The sequence below is a fragment of the Mesoplodon mirus genome (assembly GCF_964341445.2).
Source record: "Mesoplodon mirus genome assembly, chromosome: X".
NCBI lineage: Eukaryota > Metazoa > Chordata > Mammalia > Artiodactyla > Ziphiidae > Mesoplodon > Mesoplodon mirus.
The window spans coordinates 28,691,108-28,701,385 of NC_138981.1; the positions used below are offsets into that span (position 1 = coordinate 28,691,108).

The following is a 10,278-nucleotide window of genomic DNA, read 5'->3' on the forward strand; positions in this document are numbered from 1 at the left end:
GATGAGAGGCTGAGTTATGTAAAGGGCATGCAGAAGGTCAGCCCCCTTGTGACTGTTCTGAGCCTATTCATGAAGGGGAAGCATATCACTGTGCGAGGGATGGGACGTGTCCTGTGCTCTTGTGCCAGAGCAGGAGAACACAGTATGCAAATGAAATGTTTCATTCACATCGTCTTCAGGGAGTTTCTGAGAAATAAGTGTAATTCTCCTTTGAGGCAAGATGGTAAGAAGCCACTGGGCACCTTTGCACTGGGCTGGGAGGGTCAGAGCCCTCTCCATCAAAAGGGCATTCAAATTAAGTTATCATGTGTTTAATCTGATAAAGTCCATACGAGTTCTGGGTTTTTGGTGATGGTTAAATTAATGAAAACAAGGGTAGTTTAGATAGAAGGGCTGCTCGTAGGGAGGGAAGTTGGTGATCCTTGACACAGACCTAGGGGATTTGTGTTGTATCTAACTGGAAAAGTATATCTTATACCCATATTGAATAATTTATCATGTAATAGGGAAATATTACTTAGTTTTTCTTGCTAATCGGCATTTTGGATGATTGGGTTTTCTTTGTTCTAGGTTGCCACATATTTTCTGGCTTCTGCTGGAGTTAAAAAAAAAAAAACAACCCCAGCAGTATCATGGGGTCCAAATTAATCATAGTAATAAATGCCACGTTGAAGTCTCAACACAGGCCAGTCACTGCGCCAGACACTTAACACATATTAACCACATCTCACTAGTTCTATAAGACAGAGCTTGCCAAACCCACTTCATAGATGCAGAGCCCGGGGCTCACAGAGTTTAGTAATGCACCCAAATTCATACGGCTGTTAAGGGACAGGTTGAAATGAGATCCCGGGTCTGGATTAATCAAGAGCCCACACTATTCCAATTCTCCAAGCCTGAGGCCCACCTTGTGTTTCTTATATTCAGTTTTCCTCTTTCTTCTTAAAAATGCATCTCAGGCAATAAAAGAAAAACTGTGCTCATGCTACTGGGTTGGAATACATTCCCAGAGCAATATGAATACCAAAATAAATGACAGACATGAATAAAGAAAAGAAAGCTAATACTCAGTGACTGATCATCTTCATATGCAGTGTCAGATAACCTCAAAAGATCAGGGGCTCACAGAATCATCCTGGACAGCCCCTTCCCCATAAAATATAAATCTGTCAGAACAGAATTTACGTGAGACTCTGAGTCTGGCTGGTGAAGAGAAGAAAAATTTCAGTGTATTTTTCCCCTGATAGAATGCCACCTGTCTGGAACTCCTACCTTATGCTTTAGCTTCCCCATTTCACATCGCTCCTAAGGCAAGGACCAAGGTTTGCAGAGGGGAAACTGCTCAGGTGTTTGCAAGGATGAGGTATTTCTTAGGAAACCTTTAATCCAAGAGGCAGGAGCCAAGAGGATGGCCTCAATGTTAGAGGGCTTAGAAGCCCAACACCCCAGAATATAGGGAGTCACACCTAGACAGGCTTCCACCTGCTGTCGGATTTAGAGAGCCTCAGATAGAGCTGTCAGGCTGAGCATGCCCTCACTTATTCTTCAGACTTCTCAGGGACTTAAGAGCCTTGGCCTAAAAACAATGGAAGGAGGTAGGCAGAAAGAGTCCCAGTCTTCGATAGATATGAGGGTAGGGACCCTGAATGAGGAATGATGGAAGGACCCAGCCAGAACTGTGGGTTTTCTGTAAACTCTGACTCAGGCCATCAACCCTTGGAAGTCCAGAACAGTCCTGGCTGGATGTGTCTCATCCTGGCTTCCAGTTGGAGGTCTGCAGAACACGAGTACCTTGATTTGATGGGAGCAGCCTCAGGTTAGCAGAGAGTGGAGTCCCTAGGCTGGTCAGGTATCTGACAAGACTCCAAATAAGAATGAGGGAACCACCCACCTCAGAACAGAGAAGTCCCACAAATCCCCCGAATGCTGTCAGCCCTGGGATGCCCCAGGACAGATGTTTGATGTAGAAGAACCCCCTCAGTCTCCCTGAGGAGTCTCATAGAGGTGAGGACCCTGGACTAGTGGGATACCCACTGATCTACAGAGAGAAAACTCAGGCCTTAACAAGAGTCAAGGAAATTACATGGCTGTTATGAGGGGACCCCCCAAAAGGAGAGGTGGCCAAATAGAATTCTGTACAGTTCTTAGCCCTGGGAGACCCAGAAGAGCTACCGCTGAGTCATCCCCTCATTCCACCCGTGTGATGTCAGGGAGGAAAGGGCCTCATCTAGCAAGACCGGACTCCAGCTGTGCAGAGGGGGACGTGTTGGCCATAACCAGAGTCAAGGTGAGGACCCTCAGTGCTAATGAGGGGGTCGCTCCCCCAAGCAGGGAGGCTCACAGGGTGGCGCCCGTCTTGTCAGGCAGAGATGGTCCGAGCAGCGCCCTGACTTCCCCCCACTAGGGCCTCGGGGAGGTGAGGACTTGGTTCGGAGGCTGGAGGACCCGGGACCATAGAGGGAGGGGTCCCGGGCTCTGATAGGCGGCACCGGCAGGACGCAGGGACGCTGACCCCTTAACAGTGGGCATCCCCGCAAAGTCCCGCCCCTGCCGTCAGCCCTCGGAGACCCCACGCAGGGCCGGATGCGGCTCCCCCCGACTTCCGCTTTGGAAGCGAGGAGCCCGACGGTTAGCCACGGCGTTGGTTTGTTCGGCCGAGCGTGGGTTTTGAGGACGCGTCCGGAGCCACGGTGAGGACCTGAATGTAGCCTGAAGGGACCTTCCCTACCCCTCCCCCCATAACAAAGGTGACCCCCCGCCTCCCGCCCCTGCCTGCCATCAGCAGCGTGAGACCCTGATGTGACCTATATGCCAGAGGAGTCCTGTTGGAGTTGCCGTGTGGAGGGCCTCAGGGAGTGGAGGAGGGCCTTTGTCTAGAGGGGGCGGCTTCTTAGGCAAAGGGTGTAGTCTTGTCCCCAGCAGGTGAAAAGTGGGACCTTCCGAGCTAACGAGGGTCCCTCCTTCCGAAAGACGTGACTGCACGGAGCCCCCTCCCGCCTTCCCTCGTGCGATGCTCTAGAGTAATTCAGGCTGAGAGAAGCCCTCATTCCTGCCTGGGGTGGGAAGTGGGGTTGGGGGCTAGGGGACGTTCGGGTAGAGAAAGGCCTTTATGCAAAGGGGGCAGGACTTCCCTGTTGGTCCAGTGGTTAAGACTCCTCGCTTCCACTGCAGGGGGCGCACCTTCGATCCCTGGTGGGGGAACTAAGATCCCACAGGCCACACGGTGCGGCCAAAAAGAAAGGGCGGGGGCATGGACCTAGAGGGTGTTATGTACGCTAAGTGAAATAAGTCAGACCGAGAAAAACAAATACCGTATGATTTCACTTATATGTGGAAGCTGAAAAACAAGACAAATGAACAAACAACAGAAGAGAAACAGTTATAGATAACAGAGAACAAACGTGGTTGGGGGGAGGAGAGAAATTAGGTGAGGACAATTAAGGGGTACAAACGACCAGTTACAAAGTCAATGCGTAATGGGTGTGAAATGTAAAAAAACAGGTAGTTGGGTGGATGGATGGATGGATGGATAGATAGATAGATAAGGCCACCCCATTAAGCTTAGGGAGGAGACTTGGCCCTAAAAGAAGCAGAGGTAGGACCATCCGTGCCAGTAAGCAGACCTCTCGTGAAAACAGGGAACTGCACAAATCAGCAGCCCTGCTCTCAGATCTGGGAGTCCCCAGATAAGGTAGCCGGGACGTGGAGCCCCCGACTTGTCTTCTAGCTACTCAAGGAGGTGAGAGCTTCGGTCTGAGGCATGCAGATTCGTGTCAGTGGAGGGAGGAATCCCAAACCCTACCCGGACTGGACGCCAGAGTCCTGAATGAGGACTGAGGGAGCCACCAACTCCAGAACAGTGGGGTCGGAGAGTCCCACCCTTGCTGTTAGCAGGCATAGCCGAGCCCCAGATCAGCTTTGGCGGAATGAGGCTCAGTCTGAGTGTAAGCTCGGGTCCCAGGAAGATGAGGACCTTTTCTGACAGTCACGGGCTCACGTCAGCAGAGGGCAAAGTCTCAGGCAGGGTGCAGAGTCAAGGTGAAGCTCCTGAGTGAGGAAATGGAGACTGCTCCTTACACAGTGGAGAGAGCTGCCTCTAATGCCGCCCCTGCCGTTAGCCCCGGGAGGCCAGGGCAGAGCTGGCAGGCTCAGGTGCGCCCTAACCTCTGCCTGTGGGGTCTGAGGGAGATGAGGGCCTTGGTTTAAGGGCTGGCTGCCCGGTTCAGCAGAAGAAGAGGAGTCCCAGGCCATGATCGATGTCAAGGCACAAATTCTATGTGAGGAATGAGACAACCGACTCCCCCAGAATGGAGGAGACCACACACAGTGCCACCTCTGCCTTCGCCCTGGGAAGCCAGGTTTCGAGCTCTCAGGCTGAATTGCCCTCTCAGTTCCTCCAAGGGTGGTCTCAGGGACGTCAGGGTTTGGGTCTAATGAGAGAGGCCTCATTCAACCTAGGGAAGGAGCCTGGTTCCTAACAAGAGTCAGGGTGGTAACACCGAGTGAAGATGAGGGAACCCCACCCAGAAAGAAGTGAACCACATAGAATCTCATCCCTACTCTCAGACGTGGGAGGGAGACTCAGGCCTGGTGACCTGATGAATATCACTCCCTTTTTCCCGGACCATGGCAGGGAGGTGAGGAAGCTCGTGGATGGGAGTATGGGCTGAGCTCAGCAGCCGGAGGATTTCCCGGTAATGCCAGGAACCAAGGAGAGGACCCTGAGAATTGAGGGGACCACCTACGCCACAATAGTGAGGGCCACAGAATCTCTGCCTGCCTGTCAGCATTGCAAGTCCACACACCGTTGTAGCTAGAGAGACAAGAAAATTTTCTTTCTAGTGGGTCTCGGGGAGTTGGGGGCCTTAGTACGAGGGGATAGACTTCAAGTCAAGACACAGAGGATGTCCAAGTCCTGCTGTGCGTCAGGGTGAGGACACTGAGGGATGATGTAGATGAACACCCACCCAAAGCAGTGGGGGCCCACAAACTCCCACCCCCCTCGGCCCTGGGAAACCCCAGGTAGAGGTAGCCTGATGTGTCACCCCTCACTTCCAGCCCCAGGGAGCCAGGCAGATGTGGGCCTTGATCTGAGGCCCGAAGACTGAGGTGAGCTGAGGGAGGAGAGTAGATGCCGTCAGAGTGAGGGCGAAAGAGGCCAACGACGCCGGAACAGTGGGGTCCCGCGGGGTCCAGCCCCTGCTACCAACCCAGGGAGGGCATGGACGGGGGTGAATGGAAGGGGCCCACCCTTTCTTTCATCTTGGGGATCTCAGGAAGGTGAGAATCTTCAGGTAATGCAGGCGAACTCAGATCAGCGGAGGGAGGATTTCCGGGGTTTGCCAGGACTCACGGAGAAGATGCTGAGGACTGTGGGGAACTCCACCGCATGCCAGCGGGGACCCCACAGAGTCCCTCTGCATTGTCGTTCCGAGGCGCCCCCGGGCACAGATGTCAGGCAGAAGTGCCCATCCGTTCCCCAGTCGGAACTCACAGGGAAGTAAGCATCTTGGTGTGACGGGTCAGCAGAGGGAGGAACCGTAGACCCTCCCCTGAGTGAGAAATGGGGACCGTGAGGGAGGAGCCCGCGTTATAGGGCCTCGGCGTGCCTGCTGCAGCTTCAGCCTCTGGACACTAGGGACGCTGTGGCCGGGTAAGGCCATCCTCACTTCCACTGTTCGGTCTCAGGGAGCTGTGGGCCTTACTGTGAGGAAATGTCCTCAGGTCCCCCAGATCCTCCCAGGAGACCCAGTGGGGACCGTGCATGACGACTGAAGGTAGCACACCCCCCTTCCACCGAATCAAAGGAATAATAGAGAGTCCTGCCCAGGCCTCTGCTCAGCCCTTGAAGGCCCAGAGCATGGTTGTCAGGCGGAGGCTCCTCATTTCTTTGTATCATTTCTAAGGGAGATGAGGTCCTTCGTCTGAAGGTGCCACTCCAGGGGCAGAAGGGGCACAGGGGCACAGGGGGGCTGTGGGGGGTCCCAGACCCTTGGTATCGACAAGATGAGGACGCTGAATGGTTGAGGACCAACGAGTTCAGGACAGAGCAGGCCCCACAGCACTGTCAGCGCTGTGCACCCCGACAGTGTCCATGACTCAGTTCCTTCTCGTGGGCCCCAGGGAGCTTTGAGGTGTCACCTTCAGAGCAGCACAGGGAAGAGGCCCCGGCCCTACCAAGAGTCCATGTGACAGTCCTGTTTGTGAACGAAAGGGACCGTTGGAACCCAGAGAGGGCCTACCCTACCAGGATCTGTGGTCACCGCCGTCAGCCACAGGCAGGGCTGGCAGGCTGTAGCCTGAGGCTCACTCACTGTCGCTTCTCACGCTGGGTTCTCAGGGGACAGGCTGAGCAAGAACGAGGGCCCAGTGGTTCCTAGAGCAGTGCCCTCAAGGGAACGTGCGGAGCGGCCTTCTTCAAGTCAGGGTGGTACCTCCCTGCTGAAGGTGCTCACACCCTCTCACCTTCCCTCCTCCAGGTTCCAGCATCACCTGCTCTCCTGGCCACTCCCCCGCTTGCTGTCCCTGCCCATAGTCATGCCTCGGGGGCAGAAGAGTAAGCTGCGTGCCCGTGAGAAGCGCCGCCAGGCCCGGAGGGAGACCCAGAATCTCGGGGGTGCTCAGGCCACTGCAGCAGAGATAGACGAGTCGCCCTCGTCCCCCGCTTCTGTTTCTCAGGGTACTCCCCCGAGCTCCCCTGCTGCTGGCACTCGCCAGGAGCCACAGGGAGCCCCAGCCACTAGCTCTCGTGCTGCAGGGGTTTCAGGCCCAGGATCTGATGTACGTGCCAAGGGCCGGGTTGAGGCAAGGAAAAATTCCTCCCGGGCCTCAACCTCCGGTGAGAGCTCTCAGAGAGATCCTCTAACCAAGCAGGTGGGAATGTTGATAGATTTCCTGCTGGAGAAGTATACAGTGAAAGAGCCCATTATAAAGGCAGACATGCTGAAGCTTGTGAACAAAAGGTACAAGGGGAAGTTCCCTGAGATCCTCAGGAGAGCTGCTGAGCGCGTTCAGCGGCTCTTTGGTCTTGACTTGAAGGAAGTCAAGCCGAGTGGTGACTCCTATACCCTTGTCAGCCAGCTAGATGTCAGCGATGATGGCAGTCGGAGCAGTGGCAGGCGGTTTCCGAAGAGTGCGCTCCTGTTGCCTCTCCTGGGTGTGATCCTCTTGAGTGACAACCGCGCCTCTGAGGAGGACATCTGGGAATTCCTGAGTATTTTCGGTGTTTATGATGGAAGGTGGCACTTAATCTTTGGGGACCCCAGGAAGCTTATCACAGAAGATCTGGTGCAGGAAAAGTACCTGGTGTATCGTCAGGTGCGCCACAGCGATCCCCCGCGCTATGAGTTCCTGTGGGGCCGGAGAGCCCGCGCTGCAACCATCAAGATGAAAGTCCTGGAGTTTGTGGCCAAGGTCACTGGTGTGGTCCCCAGTGCCTTTCCAGTCCGTTATGAAGAGGCTTTGAGAGCTGAGGAAGAGAGAGCCGAGGCCAGAGCTGTAGCCAGGGCTCGTACTCGTGTCAAGGCCAGTTCGCGTTCCAAGGTCATGTCTAGCAGCTCCTCCCACCCTTAGTGAGGTCCGAGGCAGCTTCTTCACTTTGTGTTTGACCAACGCTGCCAACCTTTTAAGTAGTGAGAGGCTAAGCTGGGGCTGGGAAGATCATAATATATATCTTCTTTGTGTTCCTGTTTTACACTAGTATCTTTCAAATGTTGTTTCTTTTAATAGAATGTCTCTTTAGATTCAGAACCCAAGTTTATAAATGACATGGATCACATATTTGTTGTTGTTTATCAGGTGTAAGCGTAAGAGTTTTGGTACTGTGTAGTACGATTTGAAAACCCCTTGCATCTTTCTGGGGGTCTGGAATGAGAGAATATGGCTTTGGAATAGGAATTTTCTTGGAAATGTGAAAGAATGCTGTGGTTTTAAAATGGATGAAAACAAAGTAAAGTTTAGTCAAATTTTGGTTTGTCTTATTCACCTTTGTCTTTCTCTTTGTAAAATTCAAAGATAATACACCTAGATGTCCTTAGCTTATTCAAGAATGCCGAGAAAATTAAATAGTAATAAATTACATTCCTCACTCAGTGCCTCATTGATTCCCATCTGTAATGGAGCATCTGCTCTTTGGAAGGTTCTGTGCTGGTAGTGATGATGCTAAGGTAAAAACGACCCTGCACCTGCCTGTAGATGTGTAGCGTATAAGAGCAGCTATTATATAAGGAAGGTGGTGTGATGAAAAACGCAGCGAGGCTGGTGGGGAGAGAGTCCAGATGAGAGCAGTGAAGTATAAATTCCCTCAGCCAGAACAGTTTGAGGTTTGGTATTTTGCAAATCCCTCCTTGTGAGGTAATTTTAAGTTGGCTGCATGGTGGGCTAGATGAGGCTGTGATAATGGTGAGCAGGGGCCAGACCCTCAGGTGGTGGGCCACAGAGTTGAGAGGCTAAGCCTGAAATGAGAAAGTGCCCTGAACAGTTACTTTGGGATTGTGAGTAAAGCAGAGAGAATCTCGGGCTTCCCCGGTGGCGCAGTGGTTGAGAGTCCACCTGCCGATGCAGGGGACATGGGTTCGTGCCCCGGTCCGGGAGGATCCCACATGCCGCGGAGCGGCTGGGCCCGTGAGCCATGGCCGCTGAGCCTGCGCGTCCGGAGCCTGTGCTCCGCAACGGGAGAGGCCACAGCAGTGAGGCCTGCGTACTGCAAAAAAATAAAAAAAGAGAGAGAATCTCCACCTGGAGAAAGCATAGAATGGGTCCAGTGCTTTTGACCCGGTGCAGGTGAACACAGTGCACAAACAAACCAGGTGTTTTATGCATATTGTCTCCACTGTGGTGGGATGCTGAGAAGCCCCTGTGCTGGTACTCTGTGCCCTGGGCTGCAGGAGCCCCAGCCCGCTCCATTAATTAGTTATCGGGTTTTTCTAATTGGAGTTTAATTGCTTTACAGTGTTGTGTTAGTTTCCGCTGTGCAACGAAGTGAATCAGCTACACGTATACATATATCACCTCCGTGCTGGACTTCCCCCCACCCATCTAGGTGGTCTCAGAGCACCAAGCTGAGCTCCCTGTGCTGTACAGCAGGTTCCCGCTGGCTATCTGTTTGACACAGGGTAGTGTATATAGGTCAATCCAAATCTCCCAATTCATCCCACTCCCCCTTCCCCCGTGTCCATATGTCCGTTCTGTATGTCTGCGTCTCTGTTCCTGCCCTGCAGAGAGGTTCAACTGTACCATTTATCTAGATTCCATATATATGCGTTAATATACGATATTTGTTTGTCTTGAGTGTAATCTGGCAGAACTCCTAAATGGGCCCAGATTTTGGTGGTGATGAAATACGTGAAAATCGGGGGGGGTGGGGGTGGGGGTTGGGGAGGCAGGGGAATTACTGGCCCTTGACACAAATTCTATAAGGTTTGATTTGCATCCTGGTGAAACCCCTGCCTCCACAAAAGAAACAACATGTTCTCTGGTAGGGAAGATGTACTCAGGGTTACTTGCTAAGGAGCACTTTGGTTAATTCAGCTTTCTTTGTCCTAGAGGACCGCATAGTCTCTGACATCTCCTGGGTAAAATGAAAAATTCCTAGAGATGAGGGTATCTCTAGGATAGAGAAGACCAGTTTCTTCTGGTATGAAAATAAGCATCATAAAAACTGCCATGCATGAAAGACCCAAACATTGCCAGCCACTGTGCCAGGTGCTTTACATATATCACATATGTTCCGACAGTTCTATAAGATGAGGCTTATCAAACCCACTTGGCAGACCAAGAACTTGCAGTCCTCTCCAGACTGGTAAAGTGACAGAACCGGGAGTACAGCCTGGTCTGAATTCCTCCAGAGCCCATACTGTTCCGCTCCTCCCAGCCTGAGGCAGCCCTTCTGTCTCTTAATTCATTTCTCTTCTCACTGCTCCATGGTGTCTCTCGGGCAATAAGAAAGAGGAACTTGTAGCCAAAATATTAAAAGCAGGCCTAAAGAAGGAAGGTGAAAATGAGAATCAGACACAATTTGGGGATTGTCTGTGGGCTTCGTTTACCTAGGATCCTCCTGCCCCTCGCCCCAGGGTTCCCTGAGAGCTGATTGCCCCGGTCCCGGCACGTGTGTCCAGTCCCAGCACTTTGCGGCATTACAGCGCCCTTCCCCTGGGTCTTCCCCAGTGTGCCCTCGTGTCCAGACTGGAACCTGACCTGCTGGCCAGCTCTTCTCGGCATCTTCCTCTGGAGGCTGCACTCAGCTCCCGGAGGGACAGACAACCCATATCCCCTGCCCTG

At 52.8% G+C, this 10,278-nt stretch overlaps 1 protein-coding gene across 1 annotated transcript; it reads left to right on the forward strand.

Moving 5' to 3' along the window:
- Positions 1-6,473: 6,473 nt before the first annotated feature.
- On the forward strand, positions 6,474-7,572 carry LOC309796557 (melanoma-associated antigen B1-like; the record flags this gene model as incomplete). The annotated part of the gene is made up of 1 exon (XM_082609796.1): positions 6,474-7,572. Exon 1 carries the CDS (start codon positions 6,538-6,540, stop codon positions 7,570-7,572), a length of 1,035 nt encoding a protein of 344 aa, XP_082465922.1. The 5' UTR covers positions 6,474-6,537.
- Positions 7,573-10,278: the final 2,706 nt, after the last annotated feature.